Source organism: Pseudochaenichthys georgianus, chromosome 23, assembly GCF_902827115.2.
Source record: "Pseudochaenichthys georgianus chromosome 23, fPseGeo1.2, whole genome shotgun sequence".
NCBI classification, from domain to species: Eukaryota; Metazoa; Chordata; class Actinopteri; order Perciformes; family Channichthyidae; genus Pseudochaenichthys; species Pseudochaenichthys georgianus.
The window spans coordinates 18,869,502-18,888,749 of NC_047525.1; the positions used below are offsets into that span (position 1 = coordinate 18,869,502).

Here is a 19,248-nt window from a genome sequence, read left to right on the forward strand (position 1 = left end):
CTGGGGGCATGACCCCATAATAAAGGAACGGCAAACGCGTAGGGCGGAAATAAGGAGCGTCAAGTCACTGAGAAAAACTACAGTTATTCAGGAAGTTAAGCAAATTCATGTTAGAAGCCACGCAGTTGAATCAGAGTTGTATGACATTGTACTGCAGAGGAAGTTGACCGTCAGCTCTTATTTTGAAAACGGTACACCGGAAGTACATTGCAGTTGGTCCTGCTTTCTTCCCACTGGTAGAACAAGATCAGGATGTAGCGGTACATGAGTTGGGCTCGCTTTACATCAATCCAACCACAAGAAGACCTTCTCTCTACTCATGTTGACGCGGTGAGTCGGGTTCTGGGGGATGGGTGTTGCAAGGATTGTACGAAGAGACGACTAACGTTAGAAAAATGTCCAACATCCTCCATGCGGCGTCCAAAATAAAGTGGGACCGTACGGCTGCGGCGAAGAGAGCCGTGTTTCTTGCAGCTGCTGCTTACGGTGTCAAAACACTGTACCCCATCATATGCAGGCAGCTCAGAAAAAATAAAGAAAACAGGAATAATCGCCGGGGATCAAAGGCGGAAAACGGTGCTACGTGTGTGGGAAAAACACAGATATGTACTGCGGGGCAGAAGAATTCATCCCCTGGAGTAAATGCGGAATTTTTCCGGCAGATCCTCGAACTTGGTAAAATCCTCTTCCCCAAGCTTGTGTCCAAAGAGCTCGTGTTGCTCTCCTTGCACTCGGTGGCGCTGATATCCAGGACGTTTTTGTCTATTTACGTGGCTACCTTGGACGGGAAGATAGTTAAAACGATAGTGGAGAAGGAACCTAAGAGCTTCATCTTCCAGCTGATGAAATGGCTCCTCATTGCAATCCCGGCCACGTTCGTCAACAGCGTTATCCGGTTCCTGGAGTGCAAGCTGGCTCTGGCCTTCCGCACCCGGCTGGTGAACCATGCATATCGGACCTACTTCACAGATCAGACCTACTACAGAGTCAGCAACATGGACGGGAGGCTCGCCAACCCGGACCAGTCTCTCACTGAGGACGTCATGATGTTTTCCCAATCCGTGGCTCACCTCTATTCTAACCTCACCAAGCCAATTCTGGACGTGATGCTGACCTCCTACACCCTGATCCGGACCGCCAGATCCAGGGGGGCCAACGCAAGTGGGCCCACCCTGCTGGCCGGCCTGGTGGTCTTTGTCACGGCTAAGGTGCTCCGGGCCTGCTCGCCCAAATTTGGCAAGCTGGTGGCCGAGGAGGCTCACAGGAAGGGCTACCTGCGCTATGTGCACTCCAGGATCATTGCTAATGCGGAGGAGATAGCTTTCTACAGGGGACACAAGGTATGCAGGGCTGGATCTGCAGTTGCATTTGTTTTGGCAGGCTTGCACATTATTACAAACGAAATATTGGTGGTTATTACATTTTGAGACTAGAAACACATCCACAATAGTACGTCCATATGCTCCATTAATAGACCATGGGTTATTATGCCATATGGTCTAAATGCCCATCATAGTTAGTCTACACACCTTTTATCAAACAAATATTAACTTCAACTCTCTTTTATTTACCCTCAGTCATATCTTTGGCCTTTTTACAAGTATTATCCACCTACATAAGATAAGAGATTATCTTGATAGCCAACATCAAGTAACAAAGTTCATAACTCCATCCTATTATTATATTTACACCTAGTGGACCTCAATCAACACAGGTTCAGACGAAGATAAACTGAAAGGTCCCGCCCCCAGTATTATTTCATCACAGTAATGCAGGGAGTGATTAAATATTGTGAGATTTTGACCTCTGCAGGTGGAGATGCGTCAGCTGCAGAAGTGCTACCGAGCTCTGGCGGACCAGATGAACCTGATCCTGTCCAAGCGTCTGTGGTACATCATGATCGAGCAGTTCCTCATGAAGTATGTGTGGAGCGCCTGTGGGCTCGTCATGGTTGCCGTGCCGATCATCACGGCCACCGGCTTCGCTGATAACCGTAAGGATGCCCTAATGTGCCACAAACCAAACAGAGGGAATATAAATGTTTGTCCTGTACCTAGTTTTTAGTGCCACTATTTTACTCCTAGGTGGAAACATATTTCCATTAGCACATCTAAACCAACAGCTACTGCTTCCTCCTCAAGCAGAGGGCTGATTAGCATGTGTGAGAACAGAAGCATCCTCCCACACCTCCCCGATGACATTTCATCTGGGTCCCTTTGTTCGCCGACGAGCACTACTGCTGTGTTGTGGTGTCACCGCTGATTTAAATAACAAATCTCCATGGCATCCCAATGCTCGTAGGTGCAAATGTGAGAGAATCCAGAGAGGGCAAATGGGAAGTTGATCTCTTTTGTTGCTTATTTTAAGATATTTCTAGTGTTTCTCACACCTTGTCTTTTGTCCTTTTTTAGAAACAGCAGACGGGCGGACACACACGATGGTGAGCGAGAGGACAGAGGCCTTCACCACCGCCCGTAACCTCTTGGCCTCAGGGGCTGACGCCATCGAGAGGATCATGTCGTCCTACAAAGAGGTGAGGACGCTGCTGGCTGATTTGAATGAAGCTCTGCTGGAGTGCAGTGTCTTTGTTCTTCTAGTTAATTCAATGTGGGCTTTCTCCACTTCTTCTAAAAAGGGTTTCCTTGCTCCATCAGTTCCCCTCTTCTCACTTCAAAATAAAGCATGTGTGTTCTTCCTGGAAATATCAATACAAAAGTGCTACAAAGACTACATTGATTGACACATATAGGGCATGAAGTCATTAATACAAGCCATGAACAGTTTATAATAATCTTGCCCTGCTCCTTGCAATGAAGACAGGTGCAGAATCTTTGTTTGCCTTTTGGCGTTTCAACCCTCCTTTGAATGTAGCTGTTCAAAAACAAACAATGTATAACCTTTCCTTAGTTTCTTTAATGTCAGCGTTTGCAGCTTCACTCCGTTTGATCTCATTGTGAATGCAATATCTATGAGTTGTGGGCTTTAGATCAGACACAACAAGGTATTTGAAGTAGGGATCGACCGATATGGCTTTTTCAAGGCCGATACCGATTATTAGTAATCAAGGAGACCGATAACCGATATTTGGAACCGATATACATTTGCAGTAAAATCAGAAAATCTTGGTGTCAAAATGTAAAATAACACAAACTCCAACACAACTTCTTTGAAATACATTTAAGCATATATTATGTTGAATGAACTTTTAAACATCTTACAACTGGTTTCCTCTCTGTGCCCTTTTCTTTAGTGCAGCCATCTGCAATGAGTTAGAGAGAGACAGAGAGTTAAAAGTGGGGCTGCATGCTGACATGCTTAACTAACAATAATGCTTAATTTATTATATCAAAACAATGCCTGTCTGTCATAAAATCCCAATAAGCTGCGAGCAACTGCAAAACACTAGTGCTAGCTAATGTTTTGCAAACTATTAAAAGTGTGGCTATTACAGTAGACCTAACGTTAGTCTAGTAGCCTCACTTCTAATATTTTGCTTAACATTTGCTAGATACATGTTGGCTAGCTAATGAGCTTCACATATCGGTTATAGCTCCTCCAGAGAGCCTCCTCGACGCTCGGTCCTCGGTGTGCATTTAGAGAAATGAGATGTCCTTCAAAATGGCGCGCTGAAATTCATTTCCGGGTCACTACCGGAGGACCGAGGAGTCGAGGAGGGGATATTTGAGTATTGAGAAGCCTCTAGAGAGAGTGATGACTGCAGCCAGAGAAACGGCCGCATCAGAGCCAAAGTTTGATCGGCAATTTGATTTAAAAAAAGGCCGATACAGATAATCGGTCAAATGTGGAATATCGGCCAACCCCTAATCCTTTTGACATTTTATAGGCCAAGAGATAAGTCAAATAAATTGTTTTCAGATTAAACAACTATCAACTAATTGCTGCCCTTTATCCAGTTCTTGCACATTGAAGTCCCAGATCCTTCTCACTACTGTAATTTGTGTGAGCTAGGACATTTTTTATATAAATAATTTGAACGGCTAGAGGTGGAGATATTCACATGATAAACAGCTGTTTAATCATGGGTGGTCGGGTCACTTCACTGGCCTAGGTTTAAATGGAAAGTGGTCAAACAGATGTGTGCGCGGTGGACGGATGAATGCACAGATTGGCATTCTGTTTATCCATCTCCCTACTTTCAACTTGTAAACACAGGAATTTATTTAAGGTCTGACGGAAGAAAAAAAATTGTGTATAAAAGGCTTTATTCGTTAAGGGCAACATCACTGATCTCTACTGCATTTTAATCCAGAAAAATAGCAAGACCCATTCATGCTTTCTGCATTATGAGGTCTGTAAGAGGATTTGATTGCACTTGATGGTGAAGCCGTCTGCTGTTACTGCTTTAACTCATAAGCAGCCATTTCCAGACTAACATACAGTATATGTTATTTGAGCACGGTGGATCGTGCATAGCATTTCCGTCTCTGCTTGTGAAGAGGAGGAATCAAAACTCTGTTAAATATGCTAGTGACTGCTTCCTCAAGCATGAGTCACTATTCTCAAAAACTTCCCATTGTACCACTTCACTCCTACGAGAATGTGCAGGGCCAGACACACACAGCCACATTTTACAAACACACAGAAGGCTCAAACTGCAGTTAAATCTTAGGAAACGGGAGCAGCTTGCAAGAGAATAATTTGAATCCAGTAATGTGCAAACCTGTGGCAGAGGAGATTGTCACGACTGTGGAAATGTCTTGCGTAAAGCAAACCGCTGGAGGGTTCAAGTTTTAGCATGCACACAGTGTCACGTGTGCAGCAGCAAGCCCCTGCATGCAAGGCCTAGAGTTGAGCGTGTGCAACTACAGGCAGCAGGCCAGTGATGGATGTATGTCCTTCTCATGCCTCCAAACGCTGACTCATGACATCACGGTATGTGTGTTTGTTTAATATGTGAGTGGTCAAACAGGCCTATGGCATGTACCGGCGTATCCCAGTATGTTAATCATCTTGTATACTCAGATTAGCCTTTTCTTTCTGTGTTTTCTATCCCAATCTGGAAGTAAGCTCTAGCTATTAGCTTCTGGGGGCTATGTTGTTTTCTTTTTTCTTTTTACAGCATTAGTTGTTGTCAATAAACATGTGCAAAGTGGGTCTCAAAGTCCAATATTTATCTGGAGATTTTATGCAATATCTTCATCAAAGCTTTGAACAACACTTACGCTGCATAAGCCGCACAAACTTTTTATATGAGGAGATGGTGAGAAGGCAAGGCCGTAAAATCACATGCGACCCCAAACACATCCTGTATGGAGAGTTTGAGTTGCTGAAGGTATAGATTACCAAACTGTAAATTGAACAGGTATAAGTTTTCCTTTATTCCGCTGTCAATCAAGCTGCTGAACCGTCAGAAACAATTGTGATTACGCTGTTAGGAGTTGTTGGGAGGTGCAATGTGTACAGTGTAGTTTGTGCAATCGAGAAGGTTAAATAGGGAAAGTGCATTATGTGTAAATAGGTATGGACACAATAGGGATATGTGCAATTTGACGGACACTATGCATAGGTGCAATAGGGAAAGTGCAATATTTGATTATGTATGTGCAATAGGGAAAGTTCTGTACCTGTATGTTTCTTGTTTGTTTCTTTGCCATGTGACAAATTTCTCCTAAGGGAGACAATAAAGCTCTATTTTATCTTATATCCACTGATTCCTCAAGACTGCCACCCTTATGTCTCTGTAGGTCAGCCAGCAGTTTTGTGTGTGTTTGTGTGTGTGTGTGTGTGTGTGTGTGTGTGTGTGTGTGTGTGTGTGTGTGTGTGTGTGTGTGTGTGTGTGTGTGTGTGTGTGTGTGTGTGTGTGTGTGTGTGTGTGTGTGTGTGTGTGTGTGTGTGTGTGTGTGTGTGTGTGTGTGTGGTGTGTGTGTGTGTGTGTGTGTGTGTGTGTGTGTGTGTGTGTGTGTGTGTGTGTGTGTGTGTGTGTGTGTGTGTGTGTGTGTGTGTGTGTGTGTGTGTGTGTGTGTGTGTGTGTGTGTGTGTGTGTGTGTGTGTGTCTCTCAGTCAGTCAGTCAGTCGTCAAGAGCCCCTTCATTCCCCTGGGGCTTAGCTGTGAATAATCCTCCATCTGTTGGTCTGCACTTCTGCATCTATTTCTCACTTTCCCTCGCAGCATGTGCTCGGACACTTTTTGGACAAATGGGGGAGGACAGTTTTATATGTATTGATGTTGTTTTTTTGGGGCATTTTCATCGGTTTGGTAGCTCCTAATTAACTCACTTACTCCAATTGGTGGAGCTTAGATGTGGGGATAGGTTTTGTAAGATAGTTTTGGTCTCTGCAGAATGTGCATTATCATGAGTGTTATCAAGGATGGATCCCAATTGTTAAGGGGAGGCAGTCCAATAATGATATTATTTAATGCAGTATTTACAATAGTAAGGTGGTGAGGTAATGACCGAGCACAAGACACAGACGTGATGGTGTGTGGAATTGTAAATCAGACGGCAATCTCTACACATCTCTTTGGCAACCGGCACATAAGTAATTTCATGTCCCTGATTTGTCACTCTTATTAAAATATTGAGAAATGCATTTAACAGATGTCTTTTTTTATATATTTGGATCGATGCTGCAAAACAAAACTGCATGTTTACAATCTTTAAATATATATATTTTAAATCAGAGAACATCTGTCTAGTCTCCTCACGACAAAATCGACAATTGTTTATGACTTAATGAAATCCTCGTCTCTATTCTTATCTGTATCCTCTCTTTGGTTTAATTTGTGTTTGAGCCAGTCACATCTTTAAAGCCTCTGATGGTGTCTGAATTTCCCAGAATTGGTGTTTGTTGTTTAATATAATCAAGCTGTGTCCACAGCTGGCATTGTCTCTCCGCAGGGTGCAACACCAAAGCCAAAGAAAGAGGCTGATTTTTCTCTTGTTTTCTCATTTCAAAACACTCCTTGTTTGACACTTTTCCTTTTATACCTAAATGCTTGTGTTTATCTTGTATTTACATAATTTCATGCTGTAAAAATCTCAACTTCTCCCCCTCTATTCATCCTAAAAATGATGCAATAGCACTTTTTAATATATATTCAGTTTGGTTGGTCGTCTTTTTGGTTGGACACTTTTTCTATACAATCATTAACCATAAGCACTTTGCTTACACAATGTTCTTACTTAAAACACGGCAAACAAACAACAGTTAAACCTTTTGTTAATTATTTGTATTTCTTATTTCTACAATGTTCCTTTGAGCTAACATTAACACTTCAAAACATTTAGCTATTCAATACTTTAAACTCTTTTTCAACTATATTTTAGCAAATTAGCTATTACTTTAAGCTAACTGTATCCAATTATCTTATTCCTATAGAAATTTCAACAGTTTTCAATCATGTTTAGCAAAATATTAAAACTACTATTACTATTAGCTATCCATTTTAACTTTATATTTATTACTTTTAGCTAACCGCTAATCCCTCTGCTCCCTTGCAAAGTAGTCCTCACAACCCTTAGGTGTGATGGATGACATAACATGTGGATATATAATTTAATCACATTATAATAACAATTGTTCTAAGTGTATTAACCGTCAAACTTCTTACTGCTGAGAATCAGTGCTTTAACATGCACACACAAATTGCCGCACACACACTTTTATCAGCACATGGCCTTGACAGTGACCTATTTCAGAACACACCTGTCATTACCCCGTAACGACCTTTGACCCTTGTGTGTTGTTTGTTGGGACAGGTCACGGAGCTGGCAGGCTACACTGCACGGGTGCACAACATGTTCGAGGTGTTTGAGGACGTCCAGAGGGGGGTTTACAAGCGCTCCTCTCTATCATCCACCACAGGAGACGAGAAGAAAAGCAGGCCTGGGATGCACATAGACGGACCGCTGGAGATAAAGGGTTAGCCTCTGCTGCTGTACACACACCTCCTTCTGTATGGACATGAACTGAAACAGAGTCAACACACACACACACACACACACACACACACACACACACACACACACACACACACACACACACACACACACACACACACACACACACACACACTTACTTAGCTACTGTTGCTATGTTGGGCAAACCTTTACCACCACTGCAGTCTGGAGGATGGGGTGAGCTAGTGGCTTTGGTTGGTTGGTCACATGGCATTGTTTGAATTTAAATAACTCCAAATATCCAACATTTATTATCAACCCCTCTCTACACAATCTAATATACACTTCTGTCCAGATTCTTTGCAACTAGCCAAACCCTTATCTGGGGCAATGTGCATAACTCAATACATTCCTAGATTGCCAGTACGCAAGGTCAAAGATTGGAATCCTTGCATAAATACCCTTTGAAAATACCCATTTGATAGAGCACAGTTAAGCTAAGAGATAAGAGGGATTTCTTTTAGTTTTACCCCATAATTCTTGCTATAAACTGTATAATCCCACAGTCTAGCCTCACTTTCTGCTCTACTTCACTCATTCTTTGTCTCTCTGGTTTTTCTTTACAGGTGAAGTGATAGATGTGGATAACGGCATCGTGTGTGAAAATGTCCCAATTATTACACCCAACGGGGACGTAGTAGTGTCTTGCTTGAACGTCAAGGTGAGACGGCTCCCATCATTTAATTTCTCTTCCAACTCCACTTAATATGTCCCATTAACATGAATGGTGTGTTCAGCTTTCTGATCCATACTCTGCCACCAGACTCACTGATGGTTGTTTTAGTCTATGTAGAGTTTATTATCTTTAAAAAGAATCCCCTTTGGTCTTTTTAAGAAACACATGCATCCTTCTGGGTGTTACCTTCCCTCAGGATTTTGGCTTCTGTAATGAACTGGAGAGGATGTTGTGGCCTCATTAAAAAAGAAAATGAAAGAATCTCTTGTTGGAGTATTGCATTTAAATAGCAGCTGATGCTATCACACCTCAGTAAGGACTGCACTGATCTAGTTTTAACAGTCAATAAACCTGCTGGCATTTCAATCAGGAGAGACTTCATTTTGTTTAAATAACATTTATTGACACATGTCATATGATAAATGTTCAGTCTTTGTCGATTAGACCCCAATCCTGAAATTGTATATCTAAAGGGGGAAATGCAGCCGTGAGCATATAGGGAACCCCTCGGGGTCTAGACACTGGTGATGATGCTGAAGATCTGGATTTGATGAGGAGATGGGATGAAGAGGAGGTGTGATAAGGTCTTTGGATTAACTCTCCTGGCACTGGATATGATGAAAGGAGGTGGATGGCACAGTGATTAGCTGCTGGAGAATGAGGTGAATGTAATGGGTTATAGACAACGCCCGTGATGAGCTGATTATATACAGCTGTGGAGTGAATGTATATAAACCCAGTCTTCCTGAAAGAACTTGCGCTGAGCTTCATTGAGCTGGTAGCTTGGAGGAAATCTGTTGACACTGTACTGGGGGTGGTGGCGAAGTCCATAGGGACTTGGCTTGGCAACTGGAAGGTCACCAGTTCAAGTCCTGGATAGACCAAGTGCTACCGAGGTGTCCCTGAGCAAGGCACCGTTCCCTACGCTGCTCCCCGGGCGCCGTACATATTGGCAGCCCACGGCTCCTAACACTAGGATGGGTCAAATGCAGAGAACCCGTTTTGTTACATAGTTCCTGTACTACGTAATGACAATAAGTTGAATCTTCTTCTTTATGCCCCATATTTAATGAAATTTTTTCCATTCACCTAGATAGTTTCTTAATTTCTTCAGATCTACGTGGTTACAAGATATTCTTACTATAAACACTGGAAACAAACACAAAAAAAGAACACACCGTTCTGAGAGATTATAGCCGATCCAAGGGTTTACAGTCCAAGCATCAAATCCACTGCAGCAGCTACTTCTAAGTTAGCTAGCTAGCTAGCTACATATCGGTATATATGTATTCTTACACACTTCAATTAAGTGGTTCACAATCTTGTTGTTGTAATTGAAAGTGTACCTATTTAAAATATTTAACAACATTATTTCAACTGTTAACTCTCAAATGTAGCTATCCATTTCATACATCCAAAGCTAACTATTTCCACAGTTAGCATTACTTTTAGCTAGCAACTTCAACAATGTATCCTTCAATTTTAGCTAATTATTTAAAAGTAAAATATCCTACTTGTAGCTTATTTTGTTTGTTTATTACTTTTAACTCCAATCAAATAATTAATTCAGTACCTTTTAACTGATATAAAATCATGTATTCATTACTTTTAGCTAACTAGCATTTGGCTTAATATATAAATACAGGTTCATGCATTCATGCAGCTGCACTGTAAGAAACACAAAGCAATAATATGTGGTGTGCCGCGTCCCTGTTAGCTGCAGGCTAAATAGATAATTACAACATTTAAACCTGGCTTTAAGGTGTTGCTCAGAAGGTTTATTATACAATATATTTATAAGGAAACGGGAAACATTTTGCCGCTCTTTCTTTGTTGACATTTCAGATCTTCTGTGTATAATGTTGAGTAGTTAATTCCTGTCTTTCAAAGCTTAACACCCACTTTCTATCTCTCTAGGCCTTTAAATCTTAAGTATACTGATGTTGACTCATCTTAAATGGGATTAATATGTTTGCTCTCAATCCCAGGTGGAGGATGGCATGCACCTGTTGATCACGGGGCCTAACGGCTGCGGGAAGAGCTCTTTGTTCAGGATCCTCAGTGGCTTGTGGCCTGTCTACGGCGGCCGCCTACACAAACCCTCTCCTAAACACATGTTCTACATCCCTCAGAGGTATACACAAAAACACACACTTTTTAAATATCCCTCAGCTGCTGTACCGAAACAACTGTAAACTTTGATCATTGTACCAGCAACCTAACCTGTAATCTAATCCATTGTAACAAGATCTGTGTGTGGTTTACAAAGAGAAACCAGAGCTCTGGCCACAGTGAAATATTTACCAACCAGACGAGGCTTGAAATACGTATAATTATAATAATTACTTTGTTATAACTTTCACAGACATTCAACAGTGAGTTAAGTGTCGTTAGTGTGTGGATAAAACAATAAACACGTGTCCCCACAGTCCTTATTTTTGCGTTAGTTAGAATAGAATTAGAACATATATTGAAGACGTAAGAAAGGGTTTTAGTGTCAATGCTCTCAACTTAACAGGTACGATTTGTGTAGCCCTTAAACTGAACTGAACCTGTCTTAGACAAATCATCAAGTGTAATCTTACACTTAGAGTTCTGACTCAGGTCACCCCCTCCTGCAGAGCAGTGAATATTTTATACATAGGGTGACACTAGCAGGCAGCTGTAAAATAATCCAACACCTGAAGACAATAGATCTAACATAAGCGTAATGATTCTCTTTGAAGTCTTGTTTTTAAGTGCCCTTTTGTTCACAAACACCTATCTTGTCGTGTGTGTGTGTGTGTGTGTGTGTGTGTGTGTGTGTGTGTGTGTGTGTGTGTGTGTGTGTGTGTGTGTGTGTGTGTGTGTGTGTGTGTGTGTGTGTGTGTGTGTGTGTGTGTGTGTGTGTGTGTGTGTGTGTGTGTGTGTGTGTGTGTGTGTGTGTGTGTGTGTGTGTGTGTGTGTGTGTGTGTGTGTGTGTGTGTGTGTGTGTGTGTGTGTGTGTGTGTGTGTGTGTGTGTGTGTGTGTGTGTGTGTGTGTGTGTGTGTGTGTGTGTGTGTGTGTGTGTGTGTGTGTGTGTGTGTGTGTGTGTGACCAACCAGGCCATACATGTCAATGGGTACACTGAGGGACCAAGTGATCTACCCAGACTCAGTGGAGGACATGGCCTCCAGAGGCTTCGGCGACAGGGACCTGGACACCATCTTGGACATAGTCAACCTCAAACACATCGTCACCAGGGAGGGAGGTAAGACAGTAACACTAAGGATACTTACCAAGGTGTGGATTTGTGTTATTCAAATGAAAATAATATGTTGAAAACGTTAGAAAAAAGCACAGAAATATAGCTTATAACTTTCTGATGAGTTAAACCTACCTAAAGTAGACAGTACAGTTTAAGAATATGACCAGCAGATAAAATAACCATAAATTAAACAAAATAAATTGACAAAACTAGACAAATGAATCATTGTGTAGATAGAATAAACAAAAATATCCATCAGACAAATGAACCACAAGCCAGGACAACAAGTTGAATCAAGTCCAAGGATTGTCTCTTATCCTTTCTGTGTTAAAGGCTCATTTGTTTGCATTGTAAATGTTTGCAATGCACCCAGAGCAGGTTTGCTGGTGTCCTGAAATCAAACAGACTAGGTTATGTAAACACAGCGAACCAGCATGAATCTTAATCCTGTGCACTCTAGTATTGTCTAAACTGGTATTGTCTAAACTTGAGTGTCTAGATAATTGGCAGCCACTCTCATCACATGGCCAAACAAACAGGCCTTTTGTTCTGAACCACTTACACTTGTACAAAGCTCAGAGCTGCTTAATGTGTGAATGGCTGCTCTGTGAAAACGTTGAGAAAAGTCCCGCATCCAAATAAACTCACACATATGCAGTTAGGGATTAGTCTTGAATGTTGGCACACATGCATTGCTGAAAGGAATTTTCTCTTACGTCTTTAAAAAATGTCCTGCAGAAAGCGGCATCACTGTTACGCAGGGCAAATAGACTGGTTAAACCTTTAAACTAACATCACATGCTCTGCCTTTTTATTTGAGATGTCTTTGGATAATAACAGCTGTCTGTCAAACCTGTCTGTTTACATTTTAATCATTCAGTGCATGGCTCCAAATGAGCTGCTAATGTAAGCTAATGTATCCCAGAGTTAAAATACTTCTATGCACTTTATTTCTTAGATGAAATTTCCCAATGTCTATATTCAGATGCCACATTAGTAGCAGAAGTTTTAAATCATGTCTTCTTTCACGCTCAGGCTGGGATGCTGAGCTGGACTGGAAGGACGTGCTGTCAGGAGGCGAGAAGCAGAGGATGGGCATGGCTCGCATGTTCTACCACAGGTAAGGAGAAGCAGCCATTATGCTGAGGCCAGGTCATGTGACACACCTGGAGCGTTAGCCACCAACTGACTCAAACATTAAACCTGTTGTTAGCCGGCCCGGCTCACATATAGCACTGTCTAATGGTTAGATCAGACATCACCCTTATATTCTATATGGATAGACATTGCATTTTGATACAGACATCCCCCCACTCTAAAAACTATTTGAATTTACTTTGGTGATTCCCACTTTTGTAATCTATCGCCACATCAGGTTAACATTTGACATTGATATTCCCCTTAGCCACAGCTTGCTAATAAGCAAATGTTAGCATACTAACACGCTAAACTAAGAAGGTCAACAAGGTAAACATTATACCTGCTAAATGTTTGCATGCTAGCATTCTTAGCATATTGCCGCGCTGACGTTAGCATTAGGCCAGTAGCTAGCATGTTGGTGGACTCTTGCTTGCCTTATCTATTCCTTAATTATTGTTAACTACATATTATTTTAGGGTTTTTCATAAGGCTATCACTTAAAAGGTTAAGATAAATAGTTGGTTGTCTGAAAGTCTTTGTGCACATGTAATTTATCAGTAGATTATATGACCTTTTCATGTTTAACACAAGTTATTGAACAGTAGAATCAATACTTGCATAGTAAAATAATGTAAAATAATAGTCTTGTTTTTCCTGATTTTATGTGTGCGAATGCAAACATTTTTAAGTGATCCTTAGTGTTACAGTAAATGTTAACTACTTGCAGATTATTTGATCACTCTATGGAAATCAATAATTAAACAGCCCTTCCCTTTGTATATCAGGCCTAAATATGCACTGTTGGATGAGTGCACCAGCGCTGTGAGCATTGACGTGGAGGGAAAGATTTTCCAGACTGCTAAGGACTCCGGCATCTCTCTGCTCTCCATCACACACAGACCCTCCCTGTGGTAAGACACATCTCACGCAAGAGTTTCTAGTGTATAGGATACACACTAAATTAAGAAATGTGATACTTCTCTGGCAAATTTAAATACTTCCTCTCCGTCTCCAGGAAGTTCCACACCCACTTGCTGCAGTTTGACGGTGAGGGAGGATGGCGTTTTGAGCAACTGGACACTGCGACACGCCTCTCCCTCACCGAGGAGAAACAGCGACTGGAGACTCAGCTGGCCGGCATTCCCGAGATGCAGCATCGCCTCAACGAGCTCTGCAAGATCCTGGGAGACGACTCTGTTCTCAAAACATCCGAGGAGTGAGAGAGAGGGGGAGGGAAGGGGGAAGAGGCTCAGAGGGGGGACAAATCAAGAGGGTAGAAGAACAGGAGAAGAAAAGTGGGGGAGGAGGAGAAGAAAAGGCAATGAAAGAATGATTTGTTAGTTATTTTCAGGCTTTCTTTTTGTTTTCTTTTGCTTATTTAGATTTGTTTCTTTAGCTTCGAGCCTTGTACCATAAGCAGGAGAGCTCTTAATACCAGTCCTTTCAGCTTTTTATTTTCTCCCCTGTCTCGTGTTTTAATCTCTCTTTTGGCCCACTTAATGCCGAGAAGTGGAGGCGAAGAGAGTGAAGTGGATTATCACCCCTTCTCACACACATCGAATGCGTACTGGGTTGTAGTTTTTAAAACGTTTGGTTTCATCTTTTTCAAGATCAATTTGCCACAGTTCAAAGTGGCAAAAACAGAATAATCAACCAAGATAATTTATTTGTTTTGTAGCACTTTACTCTGCTTCTAGAGGGCTGTTTCCGTTTGTCGAACAAGCTGCATTTTAGCTGGCAAATGTTTTAATCTAGAACCACTTTATAATATCCAAAGCAGTATTCCACGCCCAGTATACCGGGTCGTGCAGGATCGTCATTTGTTATAATTTAGCAGTATATTTGAGCTTTTACTGACCTTAATGTGACCTCTTGGTTTTGAGAGGTCAGAAGAGACTATTTTTCAAAATGTCACTATGCCTTTTGTTTGATTTGGTGTACCTAACTGCTGGACAATCCCTTTTCTTACACCTCACCTCACCCTTGTTAGGACCCTTGCACCGCTCATATAGGCTCAGTTGCAGACAACAAAGAAAAAGCTAATATAGGGTCTGTTATCAGAGCGATCAGTGACGCAGGTCTGACTCCAAAACTATAGGTTTCTGCTTAATTCAACAAATACAATGAGTTTAAGAGGCCTTTAAAAAAAAAATGAGCCTGTTAAGCTTCAAACTAGCATAATGGGCTATCACAATATGCTAATTTACTTTAAGCAGATTCCATATTCATTTGATGATGGATCAATATATGGATCTATATTGCTGTCCTCTTTTATTTGTCCACTTTTTAGAATGGATTATCTTTCAATATCATTAAGTGTGTTTACATGAATTTATATGTTTTAGATAATACTAAATATTATGTTGAAATGCTTGTTGGTTCTAGAGCTAATATGAACAGTTAAAGGAGCTTTCATTTTCAGCTCAAGGAAACTTCAGTAAATTAGCTTGCATACATTTTAGTTACATACGGGAACATAATATAATTTAGCCTCCATGTTTGTTGACAGAAACTTACCTTGAAGTTGTGATACTGTGAAATAGTTGTTTGCTACATTACAAACATTTATTTCTGCTGGATATGGTATAAATTGTGTGCTCTGGTGGTTCTAAGCTGTGGTTGGGGCTGCTTTTACAATTTGTCCCTTTTGTGGTTCAGACCTGTGTCCTGCGTAACGAGTCAGCAAAAGTACATGAGGCCGTTTGTCCTCCCAGAGTGAAATTGAACAGGGTATCTTTGATGTTTCTGCTATTCATTTATAGACTTTCAGATTTCACCAGAGGCACGCAGAGTTCGATTTTCCAGTTATTATAATTGTAATTGGGCATAGAGATTGGCAACAATTATAAAGTATCATATTACAAAACCAATCAAATGTGTGAAAGCACAAAAATATTTGGTGAAATCTTAATGTCTTTATCTTGATATTTTTAAGCTTGCGTAAGCTGGTGTTTTGTTAACAGAAAATGGACAATCAGTCACATCATTAGTGGTATATGAAGAAGTGCACAGCTCTATTTTAAACTGGCTTGTGATTGTCTGTAGAAAAATAAGTAAACAACTCATCTTTTAAGGTTTAAAGCTTGAACTGCATCACCCTCCCTCACGTCTTTTATTAGACGGCGCTGGGGCTTGAGCCAAAGCGCTACATCTTTGCTCCATTCAGATTTTGCCACCTCCCCTTTTGGCTTTTAGTATACAGTTCAAGAAAAATGACGTAATATCAGTTGGATGCAGCCCTGTTATACTCAGGATTAAGGTTGCTAGGTTCCAGAAGGATAGCATAATGTGGAACCTCGCTCCCCCAAAAAAACGTGACTGGTGAAGAAAAAATAGAAATGTCAATTAATCTGGATTGCAAATAATTACACTTGCATTTAGTATGGAAAAGAGCATCATAGGCATTACTGTAAGTCTTTTCAACAGCATTCTGTACTGCTGTTCCTGACCTGAAATCAGTTATCTGCTTGTCAGTCAGGCTCTGTTGACAGGAGGCCAGACGAGCCGCTGAATGAAACGGAGTCTGCCAAGTATCACTGGCACAAGAGGTCAGCTAAAGAGCACACAGTGTCTAACATTCATAGGCAAGTGAAAAGTCTGAAATACTACTTTTTTATCTTGAAAGGATGTTGTAACAAACGATGAGGTGCTGTATCTTATTATGTTTTATTTTCCTTCGTTATAGATTCTTTTTTTTGGTCAAAATTGAAGGTTTTCATGAATGTTCTTATGGTTTGAGTTGCCTAATATGGTGTGTTTTGTGCTGCATGTTCTCTCAAAGATTACCAATTAGTTTTAATTTAATGTAGGCCCTATGGCTAAAATGAGGCTAATGTGACACAACAACACTGAGCCTAGCTGAGGCTAAACTATTTACATTGAAATCACTTACTCTCTAGCATCCTGTACAGGACATGCAATCTTGTTTGTTAATATCTTTAAAGGATGATCAGAATTCCTATATCATCAATGGGCATACCTGACAAATATACAAAGTTAGCAGCTAGTGAACAAGTGTAACATTAAGCTAGCAGCTAAATGTTCAGCTGTTAGTGCTAAACATATATTGGAAATATATGACTTCAAACTTAAATGTAATGTTGCTACATATTTTCAAAATGTGTAAAAAGGTCACTCTTTGCTAACATGTTTGTAATAGCCACTTAAAGGTGGGGTAGGTAAGTTTGAGAAACTGGCTCGAGATACACTTTTTGTTATATTCCAGGGAATGCTCGTAACATCCCGATAGCAATGAATATTTTAAGTGCTTTGACAAAAAAATCCATACAAAAATGTCATCTGTAGAAGCCGTAATACTGTAAAAAGCACGACCAATTATTTTAGCCGGCCCGGCTAAAATAACTGGATGGCCTACCTGCCTGTCAGCCTTCCGGGGCACAAACTTATCTCGTGCCCTCATTGGTCATGTGCGCGTTAGTGTGTGTTGGGAGGAGGGGCTCTATAAGTAAGTGGCAGATTTTCTCCGGTTGTGTATTTTCAAATTCTAGCGATCTCGAGCCGGTTTCTCAAATGTACCCACCCCACCTTTAAAAGGATGTTAACAGTTAGCGGTCGGATAAGTCACTAGCACATCCCCCCGTTGACAATTTAGTAGCGGTACCGAAGTGGGCCGGTCGAGAGTCCCGGGATGATTTTTAGTCCCACCACCACATGACCGTATTATCGCCCTTATTGACCCACCTAATTCCTAAACTTCTAACAGATGCAACATAAACCGATCCTTCAGCCTCATATGAGCTCTCAGACACGTTCAAAATTAAACTGTCAACGCTGTCTGAGCTTGCAGCTGTGTGCACCATCGTGCGTTTACATGCAGATGCTGGGATCCTGAACCGTGCAGCTGGAGCGCTGTGCCCGCAATGACGTCACACATAATTTGGCGGGACTTGATGAATCCCCGAGAAGATCCAGAAAATGGTCAACATTGAAGGCAGATTAATGGTTATCAAAGTACAAATATCCAAAATCAGTTCAGTAACGGTTTTCAAGGGGACAATATTTACTCAAATTGATGGGTTTGGATGATGGGGGAAACTCGTGTCACAGGTTCTTTAATGCTAGCTTGTGTCTGCTACCCCCGAGTGGCCACACATCGTTATTGCAGGCCAGTAACTTTTAATTTTTTCCATGACTGAAGTTAATTCTAAGCCAATTGCAAGGTGATATGGCACCTCATAATTTCTTACTGCTTTAAGAATCCAGTTAAAATAGCTTACTGACCACTGATGTAAGGCCTTTAGTGTGCTACTACTCTTGACCTAGGTTATATACTGTAATGACATCCTCACTAACACATTTTCATACTAAAAGTTTATTATTTTGTCTGCCCTTGTGTTATTAAGAGATTGAATGTATCTATGATGTTTGATAAAGAATCTTTAAAGGTTATGAAGAAAATGAAAACATGGGTCAGCTGAGCTCATACAAGATTGCTTTGTGTTTGATAAATGATGATTTTATAATTGTGTTGAACGTACATACAATTATTTTGTATTATTTTAGAACCGTATTGAATTGGGATTTACTGTACATGTGGTGTGTGAACCGGGACACTGGGAAAGTGAAAATGTTGGTGTATGACAGAAAGATGAGATCAAGGGATTACCATGAGTACAGTCGTTCTCCAGGCCAGGGATAACTACACTTTGTAATTACTGCATAATTACAGTTTGCAATCAAAACCCATATATATATAACTATTTTATATGTTTAATTCCTGGAACAGTAGCTCAGACTTCCGTTTTTAGGATCTCATTGTGCATGTGTAGGAATCTATATTCTTTAACCTTAGAACTAAGAGAGGTACATCGGCATAAAAGTCCTCTGTTCAAAAATCATGTGCAAAGGTCACTTTGTTAAAAGATGAAGATGTATTTTCTTGTAAATAAACCAATACAGTGCAACTTCGAGAAAATGGGCCCTGTGTGTTTGTTCACCACCACTTAGTTTCTAGAATATAATGTAAACCATTTAAAGTTTTAAACTATCAAAGTATTGGTATAATACTTAAATTACTACCGTTTTAGTAAAAATAAGGCCTTAAATCTTTTCCTATTTATTAATGTATTTTCCTAACAATAACAAATGGTACACTGCTGCTACAAATAGTAAGTATTATTGAATAGGGATTCAGCTGTGAGTTAGTCACATTACTTCAATTTTCTTTGACTCCCACACTGCAGTAATTCAAGGTGACCACAAGATGGCAACATAGCCCAGGGGCCCTGACCATTCATTACAAATGCTGATTTGCATACACCTC

At 40.8% G+C, this 19,248-nt stretch overlaps 1 protein-coding gene across 1 annotated transcript; it reads left to right on the forward strand.

The window, feature by feature from the left end:
- Positions 1 to 211: 211 nt before the first annotated feature.
- On the forward strand, positions 212 to 18,451 carry abcd2 (ATP-binding cassette, sub-family D (ALD), member 2). Its single transcript, XM_034112465.2, has 10 exons — positions 212 to 1,340; positions 1,813 to 1,993; positions 2,412 to 2,533; positions 7,722 to 7,884; positions 8,489 to 8,583; positions 10,587 to 10,732; positions 11,683 to 11,828; positions 12,861 to 12,945; positions 13,751 to 13,876; positions 13,981 to 18,451. The coding sequence occupies exons 1-10, from the start codon at positions 396 to 398 to the stop codon at positions 14,183 to 14,185; spliced, it is 2,214 nt and encodes a 737-aa protein (XP_033968356.1). The 5' UTR covers positions 212 to 395; the 3' UTR covers positions 14,186 to 18,451.
- Positions 18,452 to 19,248: the final 797 nt, after the last annotated feature.

Coding starts and splice junctions, on each gene's coding strand:
- abcd2 (XM_034112465.2), top strand. CDS start 396: ATGTCCAACATCCTCCATGCGGCGTCCAAAATAAAGTGGGACCGTACG. Junction 12,946..13,750: donor GCTCGCATGTTCTACCACAG/GTAAGGAGAAGC, acceptor TTTGTATATCAG/GCCTAAATATGCACTGTTGG. Junction 13,877..13,980: donor ACACACAGACCCTCCCTGTG/GTAAGACACATC, acceptor CTCCGTCTCCAG/GAAGTTCCACACCCACTTGC.